This window comes from Platalea leucorodia (assembly GCF_965183815.1).
Source record: "Platalea leucorodia genome assembly, chromosome: 6".
Taxonomy (NCBI): Eukaryota; Metazoa; Chordata; class Aves; order Pelecaniformes; family Threskiornithidae; genus Platalea; species Platalea leucorodia.
The window spans coordinates 40,459,111-40,485,941 of NC_138828.1; the positions used below are offsets into that span (position 1 = coordinate 40,459,111).

Here is a 26,831-nt window from a genome sequence, read left to right on the forward strand (position 1 = left end):
ATGCAGCATTTTGAAAATTCTCTTATACTATCAACAGAAAATTCAAAAACACATGTTAATCTGAAATTTGCCATGCAAAATGTTGTTGCTTGTAGCAGGGTTCTGGCTAAGCGTTCAGATCAGGTCACACAGGTGAGAACTGCAAGGTTAGGACCTAAAACAGGAGATCATGTACAACCACTTCGTTGTTCATCTCAGACAAACCAAGCGTCCCTTTGAATGAATTTTGTAATGCTGCTGGGAGGGGGGGTATTTCTTCTAACACGTATTTGCAGTCTTCGCACCTATAGCTGTGAAATGGGTATTGTCAAATTTAAGATGTAACAAGTTTGACAGCTTCTTTTCAAGTGCCACACATGCATTCAGTTTAGTTGATAGATTTTAATTGGTTATTTATGCTTGCTTTGACTTTATGTGCTTAGAGAATTAGTTGTTGTTGTTGTATCTTCTCAGGTATCTTCAGAATAATAAAATCAGAGCTGTATCTGAACGTGCTTTCAAAGGTTTATACAACTTGACAAAACTGTAAGTATTGCTTTTTAAATACTGAAGTAAAGAGCAACAGGAAGAGCTCTGAGAGTCACTATGGATATCTCACTCTTATTTGATTCAATGTTAGGAAGTTGCAAAATGGTCCAAGTCTTTAACTTAATGATTGGATGGAGAAAGCAAAGATAGATTAAGAGCTATTTGTGCAAGTTTATCTGACAGGACAACACTTTGAAAATACAAATAGGCTCCGGTTCCTCAAATCTGCAGAATGGAAGAAGGAGACAATATGGTAGTTACTTGCACAAAGTCAGAAAGAATGAAAAAAGAATGAAACAAAAGCAAGAGCTTCTGATGAATCAAAACCCTTTTGGTTTACAGAAGCACACCAAAGTACCCAGTATAGGTAATGAAAAGAACACGATTTTGTTTATTTTGCAGCAGCTTTTTGAAAGATGCTTCTAGCTTTTAAGGCAAATGCTCAGTGAAAGAGATGATACATAAATTGTGTTCTTCCGTTCAGCTTTTTGTTTCTGAAGTGTTTTTAAGAGGAAAGTTTTTTTTAATGTTGTACCTCTTCTTTTTCCATCACATGAGCATGGTTGATTATCTGTTATTATAGCTGCTGTTATGACCTTCCCAGACCATTTATAGTACACCTGCCCACCCCTTCATTTCTCAGGCTTTCTTTTTCCATGATTCTGGTATCTACATTTGACTAACATCCTTAGCTGAGACCGAACGGATTCCTGGGAACATTCATGGAATGTATCACTCCACAGAAGCAAACTGGAAAGGGCCTAAAATATGACACAGTGAAAATATTTAGCTTGCTGTGTTTTCTTATAGATAAGACAAAATGTTCTACATAATTGTTCCAAAAGTCCTTACTACAGAGTCCTGCCTTATTCTCAAAGAAGGACATGAAAATTACCACAAGCAAAAATGATAATTATGAAAAAAATTTAGCAGTATTCTGATAAATTGTGAAGGAAAAATCTTAAAACTCATTTTCATGCATCTGATGCTAATTAATCGTTCCATTTGTTTATCTTCTGTTGGTCTTGTTTCAGATACCTGAGTAACAACAAGTTAACCAGTTTGAAGCCTGGTGTCTTTGAAGATCTCCACAAACTTGAATGGCTGTATGTTGTTTTCTTATTTGTATGTTTATTTTCTCAAGGAATAATTAAAGCAAGAGAAAGAAATATTTGGATTGCTGTCATTTTTGTGCATAGTAGTACTTTATGCGAGATAATAATGAAGGAACTCCTGTTACACTGTGCGAGGTAACAATCCAATTGACTTTAGTGAGAGCAGAAATTAATTCTTGGGCCTTAATGGCTCCAATGATTGATGACTTTTACAATACATTATTTATAATGTTTATTAGTAATTGCTTGTTACAAATTAATACATGAAATAACTCAGATACTATCAACAGTAGAAAGAGAATTTTTGAGGCAGGTCTTTCCCTGTAAAAAGCGCTTGAAATGTCTCAGACAAAATGACTGTCATAATCTGAAATATTAGTTTATTAGTGCTTTTCAGAAGATGAAAATGAAATACTATTTTGACTCAGTGAAGTTATTAAAAATAAGCAAATAATAACATGTTCAACATTTTTCTGTGTGTTTGAACTGGATTGCTGGATTGCCATGGAACACTATTATTTGGTGCTGCTTTATTTTCACAGGGAATCCATTCAAAGTGTCTTGAACAAAGAATTTTAAAAACTTGCAAGAAAACACTTTTTTCTAAGTTGAAAGTAATTACTTCCTCTAAGTTAATTTTTTTTTTTTAATTAAATTTTTCTGGAAGGAAATTAATTTGATGAATACCCTGACCTGCTAAGGAGAAGTGCATTATTTTTTTAAGTAGTTTGAATGGACATTTGAAGAAATCTACTTCAAAGTATGTTACTTTTTATCATCTATTCAATTTAAGACTGTAGACAGTTATAAAACTGATACATGTTTTGCTGTAATTTATAGGATAATCGAAAATAATAGGATAAATCGGATTTCTCCATTAACATTTTATGGACTCAAATCACTTATTCTCCTGTAAGTATTGAATAAGAACCAAAAGTGTTATTTAAAAGAACAGAACAGAAAGGACAGATACATATAAAAACATTTTTATGATGACTCTGCTTGCTCACTACGGAGTGCTGGCAGTACACCAGCAGCTTTTTCTTACCCCCAGGCAAGATGTGCTGGAGTAGGATGATTTTGGCAGCAGTGGACATGCAGTGTCTGGAAAAGTATAGGGAGATGGGTGGGAAAAACGGTAAAAAAACAATGCCTCTGAGAGTACAAGGACATGGTAGCTGCAGCAATGGGTGCCCCTTGTCCTCCAGAGCCGTGGTGCAGGAGGAGGGCGTCCCATAGCTCCTGCCTCCTGGCACCAGCCCGACCTCCCTCCTCGAGACCCTGACCGTAACCTGCCACTGCCCTCTCCAGACCCAAACATGAGGGACCCCCTTCCCCTGCAGCCCAGAGGGAAACCTCCCTCCATCTCCCCCTTCCTCCGTCACCAACGGAAGTTACATGTTATGACAGAATAGTCAAAGTATTTGTACTGATTTGCTATGTTTTATTTAAAAACCAGTGAAGTGAACATCTTTCCTTTACCTGGCAATTAACAAGTTAAGGATAAAACACTGCTCCACAGAATGCCATAAAGATAATATGTAGTTTAAGTTTAAGAAAATAATACTACCTCCAAGACTATGAGAAATTCATCAAGCTTTGACTGCCTTTTTTCCAAAAGTGCAAACATAAGAGACATGAGGTTTTTCTATAATACAATTTTTGCCAAATATAGCCAGCTATACTATTTTCCTTTTTTTTCAGAGAGATGATGAATAATTCGCTTGCTCGTTTACCTGATAAACCTCTGTGCCAATATATGCCAAGACTAAACTGGCTGTAAGTCTACCTTATTTCACTAGAAAAATATTATTTTGTTGTCTTTGTATGGTGCTTCCACACCACTTTTTCTAATGGGGCACTGGACCTTGCAGAGTGCCTGCTGGGTCACTGCAGGGTTGATGACCTGAAGTCATCAACCAGGTGTGCAGAAAAATTAGACATCTGGTTCCCCCTGTCTTTTGTGCAGTCATGAGAAGTTCTGGTAGAATTTTTCTTTAATTACCTTAGAATAACTGACTCAATTTATTTTCAGTGATTGGTGTTTTGTTTTTATATCCCAGAGACCTTGAAGGCAACCATATCCATCATGTAAGAAATGTCACCTTCATCTCCTGCAACACTCTAACTGTACTGTAAGTAAGAGGATATGCTAGCCAGCCAGAGTGAGACATGCTTGTGCTAAACAGTCAAATGATTCCTTACAGCTAATATAAAAGTTTCCTGAGTATCATGGTTATTTAGATCTCAAGGAGATCAAATTAAAATTGCTCTCTACAACTACCTGAAAGGAGGTTGTAGCGAGGTTGGGGTCGATCTCTTCTCCCTAGTAACGAGTGATAGAACGAGAGGAAACGGCCTCAAGCTGTGCCAGGGGAGGTTTAGGTTAGATATTAGGAAAAACTTCTTCACTGAGGGGGTGGTCAAGCATTGGAACAGGCTGCCCAGGGAAGTGGTTGAGTCTCCAGCCCTGGAGGTATTTAAAGAACGGATAGATACGGTGCTTGAAGACATGGTATAGAAGGACTTGGCAGTGTTAGGTTGACGGTTGGACTCGATGATCTTAAGGGTCTTTTCCAACCTTGACGATTCTATGATTCTATAAAATGCTTGCTTTTAAATGAGCTCCATACAGATTAACCAATGTTTACATTTATAGCAAAGTTCAGCATTGATATATGCAACTATATGAAGCAATTTTGACTGATATTAAGATTTAGAAATTTTCTAGGAGGCAAAAATCTCATAATAAAAAGCGGCAACCATAGGAAATACATAGCTTGTTTCTTCATTTTAAAGAGTTTGATTGGCTGGTTGGTTGGCTGGCTCAGAAATTTTAGAATTTTCCCCAAAGTTTCTTCAGTGATGTTGTAATCATCTTCAGAAAATACCTTGAGCCTTTTGCTAGATTAGTGTGCTCCACGGTACCTGTCGCTTTCAATTTTATACTCTTCTGCGGTACCTATAATCTTGGCTTTCTCTTTGCTTTTAAAATCCAGGTTGTTCTTTTAAGGAGCAAGCTCAGTGGCAGATGAGACACCGGTGAAGGAAAAGTTGCATGGCCATGTGCCTGTGTCGGAGATGCAGTTAGGCCACAAGCCTTCCAGCCCACTTAATATTCCTTCTGCCTTCAGTCAATTTATACCAGCCTCCTATGGATGTGTGTGTATATATATATGTGTATATATATGCACAAATACATGCATGTATAGGCAACAAAAGTTATTTATCAAATGGTAGAATGGTAAGCTTCTCAATCCAATTAGCTTGTTAACTGAATTGGGCAAATATTTGAAGATGCAGAGAAGAGAGAATTTTTAAAGTTTATAAAGAGTTTTCTCCAAAACCAAATAGATGTCAAGAAACAGCAACATAAGATTGTTTTATTCTTTCAGGGTGATGAGACGAAATAAAATCAACTCTTTAAATGAAAACAGCTTTTCTTCTCTCCAGATGTTAGATGAATTGTGAGTTGATTTCTTCTCTTACTTGTACAAAAAGTCACAAAGTTTTATAATTTATATTGCAGATATCATTTATCAGAAATTCTGTTTCACATAAAATGCTCTGGAGACAGCACCCATCCTCGGGTTTTTTGCTGTATATTTTATAGGGAAGAAATAGTCGATAAAATACATACTCTGTATCAATAATATCAGGTTTTTTGCTCACAAGATTGTTATGTTGCCTGAATAGAATAATATTAATTAATCTTACATCACCACAGTCTACGTGCATGTGACCTTTACTCCTCTATCCACAGTTATTAGGATTTATCTGTAGTGAAAATAAGGAGCAAGGTAGAGAGAACTAAGGGAAAAATATGCTGACTAGCCCATGCGAAAGAATGCCCATCATGAAACTATGTTTAATTTATTTCCAAGCTCCTACAACCCAAGTTAAGGGTATTTTACTTTCTTTTTGATGTAAATAAAATTATAATAGATTAAGTACCTAATGGCATATCTGAACTAACAAGACAAAGATCTGATGGATCTAGCTTCCCACCTTGTTTTAACAGCATTCTTTTATAGTCCAAGTTTCTGATAACTCATGTAATAAATAATATCCTGTTTGGCAAATAGAATAAAACTGTGTGTCTTGAAATTGCAAAACTGTTTGGTAAAATTACTGAGCCTAGTAAGACCTTACTGTATCCTACCTCTGGCTCTTCCTGCAGAGATCTGGCTAGCAACAAGATTGAATCACTTCCTCCATATATATTTAAGGATCTAAAGGAGCTTTCACAACTGTAAGGATTCTTCATTATTATTATATATAACTGTATATTACTCATTTCATACGATTCTTTCAGTCATGAATGCTGGGAAAGAAAAGAGCACCTTTGTTTGTATGCGTCATTTAAGCTCTGCCTAAAAAATACTTATCCCAAAAATAATTCTATATAACATTTTGCCTGGAATAGTTTTGCAAAAGATGTGTATTTTCATGTCGCAAAAGATAGCAAGTTCAAATTCTACCTTTTTCTAGATCTTGTCAGTATATACAAAATGAGTTATGCTAGCTGTATCATAAGAAATTAATAATTTGATGGGAATGTTTAATGTGATATCAGGATTTGGCTCTAAAAATAGATCATAAACATGTAAAAGCATCATATAGATGCCTTGTTTGCAACTGCTTTTTTCCTGTGAAAGAGTTCCAAAAAAGTATGAAGTAGTATAAAACCAGAAAGATATTCTCTCTTTTTCCCATGATGCGTATTCTCAAATGCTGCTGCTGGAAAGTCCCAACCTTTCTCGCATAATCTGAAAGAGGCACTAGTCACAAAATTGAAGACCTCTCCGGAGGAGAGGAGGTAGTATGTGGAATAACTTATTTTTGTGCTTCTCCAGCATCCTTGGGATCCATCACAATACACCAGGGCAACTAAGTTGCATTTATTGAGTTTATGGGTTTTAGTTACAATATCAAAATGAAAACATAAGGAAAAGTTACAAGGAGAAGAAAAAGGGGATGTACCTAGAAACATTCTTGCACAGAATGATAGCATCTAATGCTAATGTCTATTTTTACATTCCACCACCTCCGTCTCTTCTTGAACTCGCATGAATGATTAGGAAAAAATAGATTTTAGAAACTAGCAAAATCAATTGTAATTCATTTCTAAATGCATGCAGTTCAGCTAGGTTCTTTTACTTGAAAAAACAAGTCTGGGAAGTTTAATAACTAAATATTTCTATAGCCAAAGCCGTTAAGCATCAGGCTGGGGGAGGCAGTTGTGTGTGTGTGTGTGTATGTGGCGATAGCATGCCTGTGAAGCATCTGACTACTCTTTCCACGGGCTTAGCAAGCTGAATAACACTAAATGAATGTTATCATTTGCAGTTGTAACTGCCAATTGTACAAGTCCTTCCTACAGGACTGGAAAAGCAAATGGATTATGTAGTTTGACTTTATGTTTGGAACAAGCTTTAAGGAAGATCTACAAAGTTCTTTATGTCTCTGTTGTATTTACAGGAACCTTTCTTACAACCCAATCAAGAAAATACAAATAGACCAATTTGATTTTCTGATTAAACTCAAATCCCTGTAAGTATCAATTTTTTATATTTTAGCTATATTTTCTTTGTGCTTATGCACATCTTCTTCAGAAGGACATGATCCAGAATATGCTTTATAAGAAATTGCCCTTGAAATAGTTTATAGTTATGTTGATGATCCTCAGCAATTAAAGCCTGGAAAATAATTACCAGCAATACTCAAATTTTCCTTCCTGAAAATATCAGTTTCATAATGGACATTTTTCCAACAAAAAGAGATCATAAATTCAGCTTAGAGAAGGACACTGTCTTTTCTGCTATTACAGAACAAGATTAATGCAACCCTCGTTTGACCTTGCACAATTTGTTCACAGGACTTAAGGGTCATGCGAGGTCCAGTTGGGGCTATTAATGCCATGGGCAGGTACCATTAGGACACGTAAAGACAGGAATTATAAAGGAATTCAGTACATGTACAAGTTTGGGGACATATTTCCATTCTTACAGAACCTACTGCTAAGACCATGAAAAGAACGATATAAACCAAGTACGATTCGGCTCCCATGTCAGAGGCAGTTGGGACTTTCACAAATCTTTTTGAAGAGTTTAGGGGGAGTTTTTGTGGGTGCACTAACACAGCAGCTCTAACTTGAATTCTGCCAGCTGAGCTCTTCCTAAAACTGTGTGATAGTGAAGTGACAGTCTTGCAAATCTGAAACTATCCTGCGGTAGATTTAAGTACATCTTTGTGGGCCACTGCAGGTCTGCAATAACCAGCTTGGTAGAGCACAGCATTGGTTCTTGTCAGTCATCATTTCAAAGTGGTCGTGGAGATCCAAAAAGAGATATTTCCTTGGAGAGGAGCATAATAGGAGTTCATGATTTGACCCCCAAGCTGTAGCCAGCAGTGCAGATGCCTTTGTTGATCAGTCCTGCTTCCTCACAGTGATTTGGAATCCAGTGGCCAAATTCAACTAAATTTAGTAAATGGCTAATGATCTGAAAATGCTAAATCTGTACAAGTTTCATGAAAATAAGCATCTGTGCACAGAAAAGAATAATTAATTACCTCCCTAACAGTAAAACTACAACATATATTTTATCTATTATTTAACACCAAAGAACTCATGCCATTGACTGACCACAACCTTCCATATTTTTAAGCTGAGAAAGCTGTTAAATCTTGAGATAGATCTATAGGAAACTGTATGTTTCAGCACTCAGTTTGTAGAACACCAGTTGCCTCTATCCTAGTTTAAAATAGTAAGAATAACAGGGGAAAGCACAACCCAGGATTCACTGCAGTGCTTAAATAAAACTAAGAAGTTTCCGTATTTGGGGCTTTTTTCTTGTCTCCTAGCAAAACTGCTTACCAGCCCCAAGCAACTAAGCGGTAAGACTGGTACCTTTCTCCACTTTTGCCTAAATGTGCTCAGAATTCATGGGAATACTGCGCTCAAAGCGTTGAACAGTCAATTCAAATAAGGACCCCCACAAGAACCCCTAAAGACCTCCAACCAGTTGCAATTTAGAAGACATGTTGCACATCTAACCAGTGGATGGGATGTACGAGAAGAATGCAGAAACTGAAGTTCTAAAAGAACGACTTACACCGTTACACTTTACTGATCTAGCACTGCAGGGGAAATAATAGTGCCTTTTTCAATATATTAAAAAAAATAAAATAAAATAAGAAATCCCATCTACGTGTCACAAGAAAGCCAGCATTTTCCCTTACACGCCGTGTTCTGTGTCCCAGCTTCCTGCTGCTCTTGACACAATGAAGACTGAATTCTGCAGTGGTTTGTTTGTCTAGTAAAGCACTCCCTAAGATAAAAAACAGAAGAGTCGTGAAATATTACTATTGGAACAAGTTATTATTTTCCCAGAGATGATGAAACAACATCAGTAGAACAATACTTTGGAAGGGCAACATAATAATTGGAGGTTGCACTGCTGAGAGCACTAAAAGAGCCTTCTTCCTGATTTTGGAAGAACAGCAAGTTTATTAGAATTAACTGCAATTCATTTTATTTCACTTTAGCTTTTAGGCAGACTTTCTGTTCAAATTTCAAACGGATGACAGATAGATGTAATTAAAGTTCATCTCTAGTTACGTATAATCATAGAAACACAATTAAATGGTCATAAAGTTTGTTCTTTTACTACTGAGTTTCTGTTGCCTTTTATTGAGAGTATATTGTTTACAGCAGCTTGGAGGGCATTGAAATTGGAAACATCCAGAGAAGAATGTTCAGACCCCTGAGAAACCTTTCCCACATGTAAGTAACTCAAGTTGCGCCAGGGGAGCTTTAGATTGGATGGCAGGAAAAACGTCTTCACCAAAAGTGTTGTCAAGCACTGGACCAGGCTGCCCAGGGAAGTGGTTGAGTCCCCATCCCTGGAGGTATTTAAGACTGGTAGATGCGGTGCTTAGGGACATGGTTTAGTGGTGGACTTGGCAGTGCTAGATTAACGGTTGGACTTGATGATCTTAAGGGTCTTTTCCAAACTAAATGATTCTATGATTCTGAGTAGATTATTCCAGTTGGCTTTCTTTGGTCTGAATTTTACAATTTACAGAACACTGAATAATTAAAAACAAAAGTGTACGAGAAGCTGCATGTGAGCAGTTGTCAAATTTGACAGTTTTTAATTAATTTTTCTTTTTTCAGAGTATGTTTTCTGCGTAGTTACTAGAGAGTTTTGATATTTTGGTAACCAAACTAGAACCATCTCTTACCTGTTTTTCTTTCTCACAACCAGATATTTTAAGAAATTCCAGTACTGTGGATACGCCCCTCATGTGCGCAGCTGTAAGCCCAATACTGATGGGATTTCATCGCTTGAGAATCTTTTAGCTAGCATCATACAGAGAGTGTTTGTCTGGGTTGTATCTGCCGTCACCTGCTTTGGAAATATTTTTGTTATCTGCATGAGGCCTTATATCAGATCGGAGAATAAGCTCCATGCCATCTCAATAATGTCTCTCTGCTGTGAGTACTCCATGCGTAAAAGAATACTGTTTTAGTCTGCTCATAGTGTGTATGATATTTGTTATTATAATATATTTCCAGCACTGGATTAACTGAACTTTCACGCTGTTGCGAATGACAATTCAAAATGCTGTACCTTATGCACCAGGTGGTCTCTCTGGCAGCTGATAAATTCCAAAGGTTTCATGTTTGATTTTAATGTTGTGGGTATTGTGTCAAATTCTCACTTTCTTCAGCAAGAAGAAATACAATTCCAAATTTTTCAAAGGCCGATAAACCTAAATATTTTTGGGTAAACAGCAATTTGTGTGTGTAAAGATTGTGTTCAAGACAGTTATTCTATTTTTTGCATGGGCAAAATGTTATTTATACAAATATAGAAAATCAATCCCTCCTAGCTCCCCAATATTAGGAATTAAGGGGTTTTTTTAGTTTAGTCCTAAAAGCAGGACAGGTTTATGGATGAACTATTCAGCAGTACAGTCACCATAGTCTCAAGTACCCTGTCTCAATACAGGAGAATCTACAAGTATTTCAAAGATGCAATTAGTTGCATTTTGAAAGGTAATTGTTAACAGTGTATAAAATGATTGCAACATTTCTAAATACGTCAGGTCAGTGATTTTGAAACATGGGAACAGTCTAAACACCAAAGCTTCCAGCCAAAATACCTGAGAAGCCTTCAGCTCGATGTTGGCAGCTCCTCATCGCTTATTAGTCTTAGAAGACTATGCACATCAGTTTTGAGCTAGCATAAGGTGAACAAACCAAAACTAAACTTTGAATCCAGCAGAGATGCCCTACTCAAAGCAAATTATCTTGAGCCAAATGTCAATATCAAAAGGAATAAGACATGATAAAAAACGGGTTGCAAGAATAATTCTATAAATAAAGCCATATCTTTTTCTACTTGCAAACCAATTTTATCCGAGCTTCAAAAAGCCAGGTTGCGAACAGGTATGAAACACAGACTGTCAGTCCAAATGAAAATTAAAAAAAAAAAAAAAAAAAAAAAAAGGAAGAATAGAACAGAATGTACTGCTTTAATGGTAATTCACAATAGCATTCTAACTATAATATTGATTTTATATCTATATATTAGCTGACTCATAAATATGTAGTCATGTATATGTCTGTATGTCTGCTTTCCAATATACATATACACAGAGAATGACAAATTCAGATGTGTAAATAATGATGTTAAGCACTGTGCCCACAGGTGCTGACTGTCTGATGGGAATATATTTATTTGTGATTGGAGCTTTTGATCTTAAATATCGTGGAGAATACAACAAGCACGCTCAGTTGTGGATGGACAGTACTCATTGTCAATTGGTGGGATCGCTGGCTATTCTGTCTACAGAGGTGTCAGTCTTACTGTTGACTTACCTGACTTTGGAAAAATACATCTGCATAGTTTATCCTTTTAGGTGTCTGAAGCCCAGAAAATGTAGGACAATTTCCATTTTGGTTCTTATCTGGATAATTGGGTTTGCTGTTGCTTTTATCCCACTGAGCAATAAGGAATTTTTCAGGAACTACTATGGCACCAACGGCGTCTGTTTTCCTCTTCACTCAGAACAATCAGAAAGCTCAGCAAGTCAGATTTATTCTGTTGTCATTTTTTTAGGTAAGTTGCATTTCTTCTTTATATATGATTAGAGCTGCAAAGGAACTTAAGTTTCAAACAAATAAGATAGCTTTCCTGTGATGTTCACACCTCATATTTAGATGCTCCAGTAAGCACTTAAAGACTTTTTCCAGCCTGAATATTTTGCTATATTAGATAGATACTTCCACATCTTAAAATGCACGAAGGGCTGAAAAAGTAGAAAGAAATTAATGACCATTAAGTTCCTGAATGAATAGACTTTGTCAGGGAAGTAGAGCAATGATAAGACCAGAGAGGAACTACACAGTTTGGATCAGATGGCAGTCATTTATCAGGTGACGGTGAATGAAATAAATACCTGAGGAGAGGCAAAAGTTCAGTGTTCAGGTGAAGACAGACTCAGGGCTTCTGGCTGCTTAATTCTATGGGACTAGCAGTTTAGATGAAACATTTTTCTATACTACCCAGCCTGTAAACAGGTGATGTGAAATTGCCATTATGCTATTAAATTATAATGCATTTTAACTTCTTAAACAGGTGTAAACTTGGCCGCTTTTATCATCATTGTGTTTTCCTATGGGAGTATGTTCTACAGTGTTCACCAAACAGCTATTACAGCTACTGAAATTCGGAATCATATTAAAAAAGAGATGATCCTTGCTAAACGTTTTTTCTTCATTGTATTTACTGATGCACTATGTTGGATACCCATTTTTATTTTGAAACTCCTTTCCTTGCTTCAAGTGGAAATACCAGGTATGTCCTTTCTTTTGTGAGGCTGTTTCAACTGTATCTGTATGAAGAGTGTTGTTTCTGCTTCAGAAGAAAAAGAATTGAATGTATGGAACTATACTAGTATAATTAACTTTATGTTATATATCTATATATATGTACGCACAATATAATTAACTATATAGTTTTATTGCACTAAACTATATTGCTATAATCATCAAAGATTAGTCACCTTTGAGTCAGCCAAAAAACCCCAAAATTCAAATTGTTCAAGTCTCTCTCCATAGAATATCTATAAAATGTACAAAAAGTATTTGAAAACTGAGGCTGAATTGCATTGGCTTTTCTCATCTTATGGCTTTTGCTGGTTCTGTTGCCTAAATATGGCTCAGGACAGCACAGTATTTCCTAACTTGATTTAAGAATATAATTCTTATCCTGACATAACTTTCTTTTACCAACTGGTACTTATAGTTCAAAACATTGTGTTATATAAAGCTGTGCTTACCTTCTTTATGCTATGAATATATTCCCATGTAAAAATAGAGTAGCCTAAAAAGATTAAAAATGCACCTTATTTTTTCCTTCTCTTTGCAATAGCAGTACATGCCAGAAAAAAAATAGCCTCTTTATGTAGGGCTTGTAAACCCTGTTAGAAAGAACAGGTGAACGTGCACAGTACCATCAGCAACAGTGGGTTCAACATGCAGATATATATCACTATACTACGTTGGCGAGAAAACATTTTAGCTCAGAGAATTTTGCCTTACGTGTTGACCAGGAGTGTTGGGAGTTACCTTCTCAAAGTTTTGACTTGCATTTCAAATGTCTGAAAGTTATATTGATTGTGTCAATTTTTTTCAGTTATTTTAAATCTTCTAAAATGCTTCTTCATGAAGTTATCAAAATGCTTAAGAAACTTTAAAGAAAATATTGTTACAAGTGGAAGTGTATGTATTCTGAGTCAAGAGACCTTGAAGAAATACTGCTGAATGGCAGGGTGATCTTGGGTTCAGTAAATCAATGTTCTGCATTAGATAAACCAGATTAAACAGTAATTACTCATTTCATAAAATTAAAGACATCACAGATAGTTGTCTAAGTTTACAGAAGTTTTAAACCCCGTTTGGTGGCATTGCTTTTTCTTTGGGGATACACTATCACAGCTTTTGAACTAAGCATCTGCTTGTTTCCAGAACTGTAGACAATGTTACGGGCATCACTGGCAACGTATTGATATTGCAACAAAGACGTAAACCCAGAGGGCAGGGGGGAAAGGGAGAATGAATTAAGCTGTTGGTACCGCTTGGAGCGGTTCTGTAACTGTTCTATAAATCAAACCATGCAATGGAGCGCACCCACTAACACCTTTCAGCACTTGAATCCTGTCCCTTCTCCGCCTGCCCCTCAGGCAACAAGCTGACTTGTCTCCCAAGTGGTAAGGATGAGAAGGGGGTCCTGGAAAAATGTGCGCGGGCCCCGACACAGGCAGGAGAGCAGGAAACCTTCAGAAAGGAAGATGGTGTAAACATGGAAACCCTTACCAACAGGGCAAGCGGGAAATAAGGAGGATGCATACAGCGCCCTTTGCGGCGGGAAGAATGGAGAAGTCCTGGCGCAGAGGAGAAAACCAGCCTCTGAGGGGACACAGGGACCGGAGGGTATTGCTTCGCGGGAGGACAGGACATCGTTAGGCTTGGGTGTCACTAGTCATGGGAAGAGGATGGGCAACAGAGATCACAGGAAGAGACAGGGAGCAAAGCAGAGACAAAAAGTTTTGGGGCAAGAAAATGGGGCTCAGCCAGAACAAGAAGCGTGCCAGGACAAAGAGGGAGCTATGGTACAGAAAAGTAAGAGGGCTCAATGGAACTACTGGGAGAGTAAAAAACGTCAGGTTTTGCAGGGAGTCCTGGGAACAGAGGGAGGTAAGAGGGCAGTGCAGGCGTAACGGTGAGAAGAAAAAGAAAAGTACCTGTTGTGACACGAACTCAGCCTAGGAGCGCATGACCACCCCTCTCGCCGGGAAGCCGTGCTGCACCGGCATTGAGTGCTTGCATTAATTAACGGGTACAAACGCTGGAATGCATATTACAGCTTGCTTTCTTTTTCCCTCCCTAAGGTACCATAACTTCTTGGGTGGTGATTTTTATACTGCCAATAAATAGTGCTTTGAATCCTCTTCTCTACACTTTGACTACACGACCTTTCAAAGAAATGATTCATCAGGTTTGGTATAATTACAGACAAAGAAGATCCAGAAGAGGTAAAGGCAGTCAGAAAACATACGGTCCATCGTTCATTTGGGTAGAGATGTGGCCAATGCACGAACTCACACCAAAGCTAACGAAGCCCGTGCTTTGCACAGACTCCTCTGACGCTTCGGTGACTACACAGTCAACAAGACTAAATTCATACACGTAAATACATTTTTGAATCTTCACGGTGACATCTGCACTGTTAGCTTCACATCTGTGGGCTTACTGCTTTACAGCAACGAGGACAAATGAGGGCGGTACGACACCTGGGCTTCCACAGCAGGAAGAAGAGGGAGCAGCGTGTCTGTTTGCAGGTAGAACTGACACAACAATAATTTTACCATCTCGCTACAGGACCTGACATTTTGACAATGATCAGAATGAGAAGTCACTTGTTTGTCTGGTTTTTTCCTCCCAGAAGCCAGGAGTGTGGAGAAAAAAAAAAGAATTGTCATTTAAAACATCTCACCCTGAAAGCAGAATGTTTCAAAATCATCAGTCTTGGGGGGAAAAAATACATTAAACTTTTTTTTTTAAATTCCCCATTTCAACAGCTGAATTTTTTTAAGATGTGATTGGTTTCCTCATTGAGAACTTTTTTTTTTCTCCTCAAAATTTCTGACTGGTTCTATTTGGGCTGCATCAGCTCTCAAAAGCTGTAGGGAGGAATAGCCCTAAGAAAAATATTTAAATTTCTTAGTTAGACCAGTTCATTATATTTGTCAAAGCCAAACAAGTGAAAATTCTATTCCTTTTAAAAATTTACGAACTATTTCACTCAAGTAAAGACAATACTGAAATTGTAATAATCGTTCTAATTCAGGCAGAACCAGAACTGTGGGAAAGAAAGAAAAAAAATAGGGTTTTCTCAACTGAGTGTCCCCCAGCTACAGCTGGTGGAAGTTTACCCCTTCAGAAGAGCATCCTTCCCTGGAAAGACTGGACTGAGTATCCTAACATCCTGATGCTGCTCTTTTCCTCACTGTTTCTTAATGGACTACCACAAGTAGCTCCCCACAGCTTGCAGACTTCCAACACATTTCAGTCTTGAGCTGTCTATCTCTGTACATGGAATAATGGGAGACAGCCAAATAGAAGATTATCAGTCTTAATAGGTGTCATGACAGCTACATTTTAATCACCTTATGCATCTGACTGGATGTATCACAGTTAAAATAATTTAAGGAGCACAGCCATTCAGCACTTTTGGGGGCATTATTTTACTTCCCAGCGTTACAAGGGTAAAAAAAAAAAATATTCTATTTTGAAACAACCCTCTAGAGGCATTTCCTTCACATATACTTACTGAAAAGAATCTTTTCCATTACAAATTACTACGACTTCGCTAGTTCTTTCAGTACGTGCTCACATTCCAATGGCCTGGAAGCCCACAAAGGTAAAAGAAATACTTCTTTTGCATTGATGATTTGAAGCTTTTTAAAATGAAGTTAAAAGATACTTCCAATGTTTGCACTTAACTTCTTAACAGCGTAAGAAGTAGAATTAAAAAAAAGTGTGACTCACACTTCAACTGTTTACAGAACTTTAGATTATCTTGAAATCGAAGATTGTTGAGCATCTTGTTTCCACTACTGTATGTTTTATTGAAATAAAAGATTATCTGCTGAACAAAAAGACTTCTTTTCCAAGTTGTTTAGCAACATTTTGGGTGGCGGGGTTAAAAACAGCCAAGTGAAATCCTGCCACGTGGATTGCCTTTAACTGGGGCAATTAGAACTCCATTTAATAGAGCTTGTGCACTCTGAGGAGCCAAGCCTTCTCAATGATCGTAACTGCTTTCGATGAGATATGCAAGGATGTCTGTCCTTACCATTACTTCTGTTTTTCACTTAAGTTGATTATGGATATATCCAATGTCACCTTTGTTTCTATGAGTAACACAAGAATACTCATTATTTCAGAATTTTTTGTAACATCTTTATTGTTTTGATAAGAAAACTACAGTTTGCCTTTTAAAAAGTCCTTCTAATGGTAAAAATAAGGCTGACTAATAAATCATGGTACAACCATGTTCTTCTGCAGCCTCCCATTGCATTTCAGCATTAGTTTTTCACATTGCTCTGGTAAAGGTACAGGAGTTTCAGTACAGCTATTTATTGCAGAGTAGCGATCTTTCAGACCAAAAGGTTCTGTTAACAGTAAGCACTAGACTGACTAACTAGGAACTGCTTAAGGCAAAGATATAAAATAGGACCAAATACTGAAAAAGCTCCAAAGTGCCTCCCGAGAGACAGGGGAATACATTTCACAGGTTCTTTTCTGACTGATGGAAGCTTTTACTTATAGTTCAAAATAATCCATCCCATCAGTCAACAATGCTGCTAAACTTGTACCGTACAGACATATATGGTCCATCATAAGGCACTTTATTACAACAAAAGATAGTGTAAAATCGTTTGCAGTAATCAAACATCTTGCAAAAGATCTGCAGCTTTATAGAAATATATTGCAATATGGCTAAAAATAGTAAGGTTTGGGATACAGGGCTTATCTAAAGCTCATAAATAAGCCACGACTTGCCACATTATCCCATCCCCAACACGAAGAAGAAGTGTGCATAGAGAAAAACTGAAGTTGGTTCAGCAGGTTTCTCTGGAGTTGGCAGGGCTTCCGCTGGTGACAGCTCTTAAAAAAGAGGGCTGACAACACCTCCTTGCAGGATGCCACTTCCTCGCCAGTAATGAGTTCTGGGCGCACCACACATACTAACTTTGCATCCACCACATTAGCAAGGGGGAGAAAAAAAAAAAAAAAAAAAAAAGAGTATTTCATGTATGAGATCGCTTGAGCTGCAACGGGAGAGTCTAAAAGTCACAACTGATTCCCTAAACAAAGTTATTTTGCTCAGTGACTTACATACAACACCCATACGAGTCATCAAGTATTTCTGAAAGAACTCCGGGCTCACGGGCGGCTGCCGAGGCACAACGAAAATCCACGTCCACGCCCTAAGAAAGGTCGCTTAAAAAAACCCGCATTCCAGTCCGACAGAAGCGGGCAGCTGCCCGTGAGCCGCCCGGGCGGCCGCGGGGCAGGGTCAGCCGCTGGGCTTCAGGGACTCGTAGCCCTCCCTCAGCAGGTCCCGCCATGTTCTGAGGAACCGGGCGTTCTCCGAGCACTTGCTGGCGAGTTCCTCCACCTGGGCCGACACGGCCGACGTCGCCTCCAGGATCTTCGCCAGCGAGAAGGCGGCCTGGAGGAACGGCAGAGAGGTTGGGCGGCGCCGACGCCCGCCCGCCCGCCCGGCCCCCCCAGCCGCCCTCCGTGAGGGGACCCCTCCCCTCCCGCCCGCCCGCCGCGCCGCCACTCACGTCGCCGATCTGCATCTCCACCTCCTCCAGCAGCTCCCGCGTGTCGCCAGCCGGCAGCTCCGGCGGCCGCGACCCCTCGCTCCCGACACGGGTCCTCCGGGGCCCTGGGCCGGGCGAGCCCTCGGGCGCCCCGGCGGGCGGCAGCGGCCCCGCCTCGGCCATGTCCCGCTCCGCGTACCGGCACCGCCCGCCGCCCCGCCCCGCCCACCCCGAGCCCCGCCCCGCCATCCCGGCATGCACTGGGGAGGCGCGCGCGGGCGGGGCGGCGGGCGCCGCGCTGCCCGCCGGGAGCGGTAGTCTTTCCTGCCGCCGTGCCTCGCAGCCTCGGCCGGGGCGCGGCCCCGCCTGCAGCGCCCGCCCCGCAGGGCCCTCAGCCCGCCGCCCCGCCGCCCCCCGGTTCAATATTAGAGGAGTGAATCGGTGCCTACCGGCCCCAGCCGTTGCTCGGCGGAGGAAGCTGGGACCGGTCGTGCCGCCGGGAACCCTGGGAGCTGTAGTCCTGCCGGTGGGGCGGGACGGGGCGGGACCTGCGCCCCCTGGCCAGTAGGCGAGTGCGCAGGCGCGACGTGGCCGAGGGCCGGCGGGGGGCGGTCACCGGGAGCGGAGGGCGCCGAGGGGGTCGTGGGCCGCCGCCATGCTGCTCTCTCGCTGCCCGTTCTCCAGCCGAGGTAACGCGCCGGCTCGCTCCGGGGGCGGCCGACCGAGGGGCCGGGGGCCGGGGCCGGGGCCGGGGCCGGGGCGGCCGCCGCTCGGCGGGGCGGGGCGGGGCGGGGCCGGCGGCTGGCGCGGCGCGGAAGGAGAGCAAAGGTCGCGGCTGGGGCGCGCCCGGGCGGCCGCGGTGGCGGGGGGTGGCGCGGGGTCCTGCGGGCGGGGGGCGCCGGGCGGGGCCGGCGGTGGGACGGCTGGGGCGGCCGGCCGCAGCGGCCGCTGTCCGGCCGCAGGTGCTGCCGAGGGGGAGGGCGGAGCGGGGCGCGGGCGCTGGCCGAGGCCGAACTGGCGGTTATTACCGCGCTTTATCCGTCCGTGACGTAAGAAGTGTAACTTTTTTTTGAGTGACGCTACGTGTTACCTGTTTCGAAGGATGAAATAAAGCAATTGCGTGCATGCCCTTACTGACGAAATAATTGTAGAGGCAGCATCCCGGCAGCACTTACTAAAGAGCTGCGGAAGAGTGAAGTTTCTGCTCCGAGATTGCTCGCACCCCCTCCTGCAGGCGCCCCACGCCGTGCTGCCGAGGCTGCCAGCTCTCGGTAGCGTGGTAGCACAAGTCCAGTTCGCTCCCTGGGAAGAATCTGCCCGTCCAGGGTTTGGACCTACCTTATCAGGCGTATTCTCAGCTGAATTTCTCTTCTTTTGCGCGTGTGTGAAATAATTGACCTTTTTTTTAACTATACTGTGTAATTCATAGCACCGTCAGTTCTGCTCAAATAAAAATATCTCAACAATGAAGTTAAGGTGTTATGTTTTAATATATCTGTATAGGTGTAGTTGTTACCGTGCTTGTAAAATACACTGTTGCTTCTCAGATCCTGCCTGGTTGCAGGTAAAGGATAATTAAGAGGCATGAGATGGCATGATAATAGCTTTTATGTTATGTTGGTTAAGCACAAAATTGCTGTTAAGAAAAAAGCGTGGATAACGCTTATTACCTTGCATATAGAGAGCAGTATTCTGACTGTCACTGTGCAGAGTGATGACAGAGGATGTTTGTGCTGGCCTTGCCAATCGCCTTTCTCAACAAAACGTTTCAGTCATAAGATGTTGGTGATTTTACTTATGTAGTTTTGCAGAAATACTCTACTTTAAACATGGTATTCTCTGTCTTCACCCCTGAAATTAGAGAAAGGGAATCCATAAAGGAAGGAAAAATACCTGTCAAGGTTCATTAGTTCACAGAACTTTTAACTATAACTAATTTTGGTGCTAACCGTACTAGTTTTCTGAGTACAAAGTGCACACATCTTCATAACGAAGTCTGAACTAAATCTTTTGAAGTTGAAAATGAAATAGGAACTTAAAATCTGTTTCACCTGTGTACACACGTGTTATCCTATGTCAGCAGTCAGAAATGGCTGGCCAGTGTATTGAGTGGTATCACATGAAGAATGCTTAAAGGGGAAGCTCTTTACTCTTTTTGTTTGTTGTGTTTTTTTGTTTTGTTTTGTTTTTAATTTTTTTTTCTGTTATAAAATTATACAGTGCATTCGTAACTTGAAAATTTAAAAATCTGTGTTTATGGTTCACATCACCTTGTAGCCTTTGTGGGGGTAACTGTTATATTTGTTGTGCCACTTGTGTCTCTGAAAAATAAACAAATTTGGAAAATGACTGATTTGACAAGTTTATTTCTTGTTTTTGCAGCACGTCAGTGCTTTCATGCTCTAAAGTTGATAAAGAGAGACTGCCTTCCATCACTGCACATCGCAAGATGTGCATCTACTGCCTCTGTGCCTCGCATAACTACGCATTATACAATTCATCCTCGGGACAAAGACAAACGATGGGAAGGTAAGCAAAAAAAATGCATTCTTAAAAGCTTCTTTATTATTATTATTATTCTGCTCAGTTTTAAAAATGCTGAAATGTGTTGCTGTTTTTTTTTTTTACAGAAATTCTGTACTCTTAAATACAGTACTAATATTCCAAATGAAATTTTGTGGTTGCTATCTCGCAATGAGTGTCTTTAGTGCTATAAAATGGGATCAGGTTAAACTTGATCCTAGTTATTTAAAGAAAATATATAAGCAGCTTTTGCTTTAGTGACTACCGCAACAAGATTTAGTTCTGTCAGGTATGTATCTGTTGGATTTTTTCAGTTGTTCTTACCGTGAGAGTTTGTGAGAAAATAAGATCAATATATATCTCCAGGCATTCCAGTCTCTACATTCAACAATTTTAATGGCTTCAATTCCAGAAAAGATACTGATTAATTAGTGTAAAATAAAGTAACTTGTTCTGAATAAGGGTCTTTTTTCTTCTTTTTTTTCTCCCTTAACTAGAGTTTCACTGAGTGTCTTTGATACAGCTAGCTAACTTAAGTTTAACGTTCTAAGATGATACTTACTTATGGTGCATAGAGATTAAGTATATCTTTTTATGGTATATCTTCTTACAACATAAAAAGACCTAATTTTACATTGGGATGCTAATATCCTCCTGCACTCTTCCGAGTACTGAAGTGGGGATTCTGTTAAATATTTGGCCTCCTGTTATGCAAGGTAATACTACTGCAATACCCAGTAGCCAGTGTTACAGAGCAAGGTTTAGTGAGAGAGAGGCTGGGGGAAATTGAAGTTTGATTTATCGTACTATCTTTTTTCTATTAAAGGGGTAAACATGGAAAGATTTGCAGAGGAAGCTGATGTTGTCATTGTTGGAGCAGGCCCTGCAGGTCTTTCTGCAGCTATTCGACTCAAGCAGTTAGCCGCTGAGCATAGCAAAGAAATACGTGTTTGTCTGGTGGAAAAGGCTTCTCAGATTGGTGCACATACGCTGTCTGGTGCTTGTCTTGAGCCAAGGTCCTTAGAAGAACTCTTTCCGGACTGGAAGGAGCGGGGGGTATGTATGAACATATAAACACTGAAATTAATCACTAGCTTGTAATGAACTCCATATCTGACTCATTCTGGTATGACTTAGTACCTTGATACTTAGTACCATTTTAAAATATGTTTATCTGACAAAACAAAAAACCCCTAACCTTCTTTTTAGTCTGTTTCCTGTAGTTTGACAATGCTAAGCTTTTATCTGTACGCAGATATGCTGTGGCCTTTGCTCTTTTATATAGTAGTCTTACTGCGTGTACGCACTACATCTGGTGCATCCCAGGATTACCGCATTACACTTAGCGCATTCGTGCAGAATCTGGCTCCCGTGCACAAGCAGTAAGATGGTCGATTCTTAGCAATGTCAGACGTTGCTTCTATACAATAGTTCCTCATAGTGTCAGGAAATAGTGCATAGTATGCTGATCTTTGTGCAGACGTAGTGGTGTAACAGAGGCCTGAGATGCTTTTAGGAGGGAGGATAGCGAGAGATGAGCTGCCACCTCTGCCAGAACAGCCATGATTTGCAGCCGGCTGCCTGCTGTCAGCTCAGAGCTGCAAGAAGCAGGCCATCAACTAGTTGTTTTGTCTTACTGGGCTAAACATGCAAGTTGAGCTGCCTTCTTTAGAAAGGTCTAGAATATTGATGTAGTACAAGTCTGCATGCAAACTGTAGAAGTTATTTGCAAGTCCCTATCCCAAGTTTTTTACCTCAATAGTTGCGTTAATTCTTGCCTGATGAGTGCCTCGTAAGGTACTTTATCTTCTCTCTTATGATACTTTCCTGTAGAAGTGCTTTATTAAACCTTTAACTGACTGCCAGTTTGATTGTTTGATTTTATTTTATTTTACCTGTAGTTCTTTTCATTGGATTGGCTAGAAAAATGTAACTCTCAGTACTGTTTCTGTTTTCTTTTTTTATGTAGGCTCCACTTAATACTCCTGTAACTGAAGACAAGTTTGGAATTTTAACAAAGAAATTTAGAATTCCAGTGCCAATTCTTCCAGGTAAAGTTTGGTGAGGTGGTAAAAAGTCATCTTTCTCAGTATCTTTTTCAATTTTTCCATGAATGAAACAATTGATTTGATTCAATGTAGTACAGCAAGTGTATGTAGAATGTAATAGCTTCCAGTGATAGGGTCCTTGTAGATGACGGCTGTAATAACACATGACGTTACTGTGAAGATAGTAGTTGTAGAAGAAGATACGACATCTGATGTATACAACTTTTGTTATTTTGCTTAGTGTTCTATGTTTTACATGTGTGTGTCTTTTTTGCCTAGGACTTCCAATGGTTAATCATGGAAATTACATAGTACGTCTGGGCCACTTTGTGAGTTGGCTCGGCGAACAAGCAGAAGCTTTGGGTGTTGAGCTTTATCCAGGCTATGCAGCAGCTGAGGTAACAATGACATGAGTGTGTATAAGAAAAGCATTTTTGGAAGCCCCTTCACTTGACTGCCAGTTTATTTGTACATTCACAACATTCTTCTTAAAAGAATTGTATTGTGAAAACTCTGTTTCAGTGTCTAAATTCCCTGGCCCAGATCCAGCAAAGTGCAAGCGGATCATACAGTATATTAATAAATACGTAATCTTCAAGTTTGACCATTAAAGACACAGTGCTTAGAAGTTCTGCATTAGAACTTTTTATGAATGGATTAAAATGACAGATCATTAAAATGTTTTTGTTTGTTTAAATATTTTCAAAGGTTCTCTTCCATGAAGATGGTAGTGTGAAAGGGATAGCAACTAATGATGTAGGCATTCAAAAGGATGGAGCACCTAAAGTAAGTAGCTATCTTCTCCATAACTAGGGGTCTAATTATGGAAGTTGTGATATATCTGCTTCTACTGCCATCAGTAGTCTTCCTGCAGCCTAAGAAAAACTGTACCTGTCAGTACCTGTCTTCCCTCTCTGTATATTAAATGGATCAATTACCTGTGAAAGTTCTGATCTCAGAACATAGTAAACTTCTTCTGAGATTAGTAGTAAAAGCCTTCACAGAAAGGAGGTTTATTTGAGAGTGACTTGAAGGGAATATTGTAAGGGTGTTTTGGCGTATGTGAAATCAGGAAACAAAGGAAAGAATTCCAGGAACTTCTAGAAAAAAAGGTGCGAAGGTGAAATAGAAAGCTGTTGTCCAGCTGGTAACTAAGCAACATGTAAGAGAGTGTGCTTCTGGCTGATTTGTTTTCTTTGATATTTACAACTGCAGTTGCTTTTGTTGACAGTCTGTCTACCTTGTTGGGGCAAGGTACATACTGAATCTTTATACCCTTTTGCTGGTTGGTCACATATCTGTATCCAGAAGGTGACTCCCTGCCCTAAGTGTCAGACTTTGGCTGATTTTTAGTGGAATCCAGAATGTGCGGTAAGCGTGTCGCTTCCCTGTGCAATACGTAGGGAGAATTTGGCACCTGGGAATGACTTGGAACAACTTTCACACAGAATTACTTGGCTACAGAAATTATGGGTACAAGTTTTTTCTTAAGATTTACTTTCTTTTATAAGGTTTCTTAGTAGTTACAGGGAGTTTCAAAGAGGTATTTACTTTGACATAAAAGTGTGGGCTATTTTTCCCATTTAAGGCAGGGGATCAGAAGAAGAGACTCATTCTTGTTTTAAGAGAATATAGCCAATGGGGGAGGAAGGGCTGGCAGGGAAAAATAATATATTTTTCCAGTGTAACATTGTCTGTCCCCTGTAAGGGATAGGCACTCTTCTTTTCAGGTATGCATTTTCTCCAGGAGGAGGCGCAAGTAACACATGCAACTTGCTGCGGTAATAAAGCTTAATTGGGAGTTTGGTTTGGTTTTAAAATGGCATGGAACAATGATTTTTTTTTTTTTAAAGCATCCTCAAAATCTGGATTTTTTTTTTTTTCCCCATTTATTCTGGAAGAATGTGTCTGTTAACTTTTTTAATGTACATAATTAGTGTGCCACTACTGCAAACTTTTTGACTATTCAAGGGTTTTAGCTGTCAGTTAGGTCAGCTGATAATACCTCCAGCACATAAAAGTTCAGGTAAATAAACGTAGTTTGTATAACCTTCAAGGCAAGAATATCTTCAATGTGTTTGTACAGAGCCTAACCAAATAGACTGTGGTTAATGAATAGAGTTTCACCTTGCAGTCAGCACCAATGAAACAAAAATGCTCATGGTAAAAATACATAGTAAGAAGTGGCACATTGATTCTTGTGTAGATGCTGGAGAAGGATGTTGATGGTGAAATAGAACTTTGCACATTAGTGAAATGTTTGAAATTCATGAATATCTGATATTTACAATGTGGAGTTGTAGTTAATTGATTTATTTTATATAAATCTACTTCAGATTGGACGGTATATATTTTTCATCTTTAGATCAAGTAGTAAGTTTCTGTAGTTCTCTTAGTAATTTGTAAGATTAATTAATTTTCAGGTTGACAATCAGAAATTGAAAGAATACACAAAAAATTTGGCAAAATCTTGTAACTCCTGTTTAAAGGTAATTCCTGACTAGAGAGAACATTTTCATTTGCTAGCCTTTTTCAGAGATTTCCAACCAGTAAGTTACAAGCAGATTTCACCTGAGAGACAATTCAAAACCAAAGCAATAAGCTTCTGGACGTATGTTGGCTTACCCTGAGATGGTTTTATTGGGTACTGCTGGATATCTACATCCAAAACTGGTTTCATTATCTTTTTCAACATTAAACTTTCTGTCTCAAATCAAGCTTTTTTCTTTTTTTTCCTGCAAGATTATGTGTATTTAGAATCTTGTATCCTTACATTGCAAATATAATCTAGTAATATTCTCATTCAGTGCACTCACATATGGAGGTGACGTGCTCGTACGTGACTGTGCTGGTTCCCCTTATCTTGCTCTCAATCTCATAGTTGGAATTTTTGCTGAGAAATCTTTTTATAGTGGTACTTAATGTTAGTTTAATTTTACTGTATGTTTTAACATGTAAGATTGGTGTAATATTATAGTAACTTTCTTCTGAGGTAGTGGGTTCTTTTGGGGGCAGGGGTGATGCAGGTTTTTCTGATCTGGTGTGTCTGTCTAGCCTCTGTCATATGGGGGGGCACTGTTTTGTTGTAATCTGACTTCATGAGCAAAAATTAAAGTGTGAAGTTATAGGTTAAGATTCTTTGTTCTGTCAGGGTTCTTTTGCACCATATGAACGAGCAGCTGTGGTATAAGTATCCTCTGATCTGGAAAAGATTCTCTTTTGCAGTAAGGAAGGGCGATTCACTGTAGTGCTGCTCTGCTGGAATCCCCTTACAAGATTTGCCAGGGGTGCATCATGGTTAGGTGGAAAAGACAACTGGACTAAAGCTATAGCTTGGAACGGTTTGTAGGTTCTGGGCAGTGCCACAAAGTAGTGTAAAATCACTTTCTTGTCCTCCAGTTTCTTGCTTTGGGTTTGGTGTGGCACAGATCTAACTGCTGATGAAATGCTCTACTTTCGCAGGCTACCTTTGAAAGAGGCTTGGAACTCCATGCTAAAGTCACAGTCTTTGCTGAAGGTTGTCATGGGCATCTAGCCAAACAGCTCTACAAAAAATACAATCTAAGGGAGAAATGTCAACCCCAGAGCTATGGCATTGGACTGAAAGAGGTATCACCTGCATGATTTTAACAGTTAAGGAAAATACTGTGAAGCTATAAGGTAGTTTCTATTTGCTTTCAAGCTAATTTATGTAAGACATTAGAATGATAGGTTTTGAGTTACACTTTCAAACTTCAGAATCTTTGCTATTCTGAAGCTGATCAGGGAAGATGCTCCCTGAATGTCATGACTGTTTCGTTTCAGCTGCTGCTTCTCTTATATCTGCGTTATAGCTAGGGGTACCTGTGAATCCACTCTGTTAGTGTCTTAATTTAATTTCAAATTACATTCATTTGTGAAATCTGTTTTCAGTACTTTTACTAAATAAGAGAGGGATTCATGCTGCCTAATTTTAGAAGGTTTTAGTATGTGAGGAGGGGAGGAAAGGGTTACTATGGATTTTCTCTATATTCATTAGAGAGAGAAAGAGAAAAGGGCTATTCCAGATGATGACGGATGCTCTTTGAAACACCTTCTGGGTGACCTTTTTTTCCCCCAAAAAATCCATTCACTGGCCTTATAAAATTGGGATAAGGATCAGGTTTCCTTTTTGAAATATTTTATACTCAGGAAATATCACTCATGAAAAAGAGCTGTATTATTTAGA

General features: G+C 39.7%; 3 protein-coding genes across 14 annotated transcripts in view; 2 read left to right on the plus strand and 1 right to left on the minus strand.

Moving 5' to 3' along the window:
• The window catches only part of RXFP1 (relaxin family peptide receptor 1), a gene marked incomplete at both ends in the record, with an annotated part of 49,560 nt that extends 34,652 nt beyond the window's left edge, over positions 1 to 14,908 (plus strand). The window contains 13 exons of the mRNA XM_082315261.1: positions 454 to 525; positions 1,563 to 1,634; positions 2,484 to 2,555; positions 3,348 to 3,422; positions 3,707 to 3,778; positions 5,039 to 5,110; positions 5,824 to 5,895; positions 7,125 to 7,196; positions 9,358 to 9,429; positions 9,914 to 10,143; positions 11,363 to 11,773; positions 12,293 to 12,511; positions 14,607 to 14,908. Coding sequence (XP_082171387.1) covers positions 454 to 525; positions 1,563 to 1,634; positions 2,484 to 2,555; positions 3,348 to 3,422; positions 3,707 to 3,778; positions 5,039 to 5,110; positions 5,824 to 5,895; positions 7,125 to 7,196; positions 9,358 to 9,429; positions 9,914 to 10,143; positions 11,363 to 11,773; positions 12,293 to 12,511; positions 14,607 to 14,908 — 1,813 coding nt within the window. The remainder of the gene's footprint in view (positions 1 to 453; positions 526 to 1,562; positions 1,635 to 2,483; positions 2,556 to 3,347; positions 3,423 to 3,706; positions 3,779 to 5,038; positions 5,111 to 5,823; positions 5,896 to 7,124; positions 7,197 to 9,357; positions 9,430 to 9,913; positions 10,144 to 11,362; positions 11,774 to 12,292; positions 12,512 to 14,606) is intronic.
• Positions 14,909 to 16,685: 1,777 nt separating this feature from the next.
• On the minus strand, positions 16,686 to 18,236 carry LOC309592331 (uncharacterized protein C4orf46 homolog; the record flags this gene model as incomplete). Of its 3 annotated transcripts, none has more annotated exons than XR_014228545.1 (3): positions 16,686 to 17,468; positions 17,620 to 17,956; positions 18,075 to 18,236. XR_014228545.1 is itself a non-coding variant. In XM_082315589.1 (2 exons), 2 exons carry the CDS (start codon positions 18,234 to 18,236, stop codon positions 17,801 to 17,803), a joined length of 318 nt encoding a protein of 105 aa, XP_082171715.1. In that variant the 3' UTR covers positions 16,686 to 17,800. The 3 variants fall into 3 exon arrangements, 1 of the variants encoding a protein (XP_082171715.1); XR_014228546.1 differs by having other exon boundaries at positions 16,686 to 17,472; XM_082315589.1 differs by having other exon boundaries at positions 16,686 to 17,956.
• A 276-nt stretch (positions 18,237 to 18,512) lies between these two features.
• Positions 18,513 to 26,831, plus strand: part of ETFDH (electron transfer flavoprotein dehydrogenase) — a 33,216-nt gene continuing 24,897 nt past the window's right edge. For 9 of the 10 annotated variants that reach the window (XR_014228581.1, XR_014228582.1, XR_014228583.1 and 6 more), the window contains exons 1-7: positions 18,513 to 18,742; positions 20,436 to 20,582; positions 21,403 to 21,632; positions 22,546 to 22,627; positions 22,904 to 23,022; positions 23,333 to 23,410; positions 26,087 to 26,233. Coding sequence is in view for 3 of the 10 variants with exons in the window: in XM_082315869.1 (XP_082171995.1) it covers positions 18,709 to 18,742; positions 20,436 to 20,582; positions 21,403 to 21,632; positions 22,546 to 22,627; positions 22,904 to 23,022; positions 23,333 to 23,410; positions 26,087 to 26,233 (837 nt within the window). In the remaining 7 variants the exon portion in view is untranslated. Of the gene's footprint in view, positions 18,743 to 20,435; positions 20,583 to 20,683; positions 20,866 to 21,402; positions 21,633 to 22,545; positions 22,628 to 22,903; positions 23,023 to 23,332; positions 23,411 to 26,086; positions 26,234 to 26,831 lie in introns of those variants that run through there. The other variant, XM_082315868.1, reaches the window with a different exon arrangement.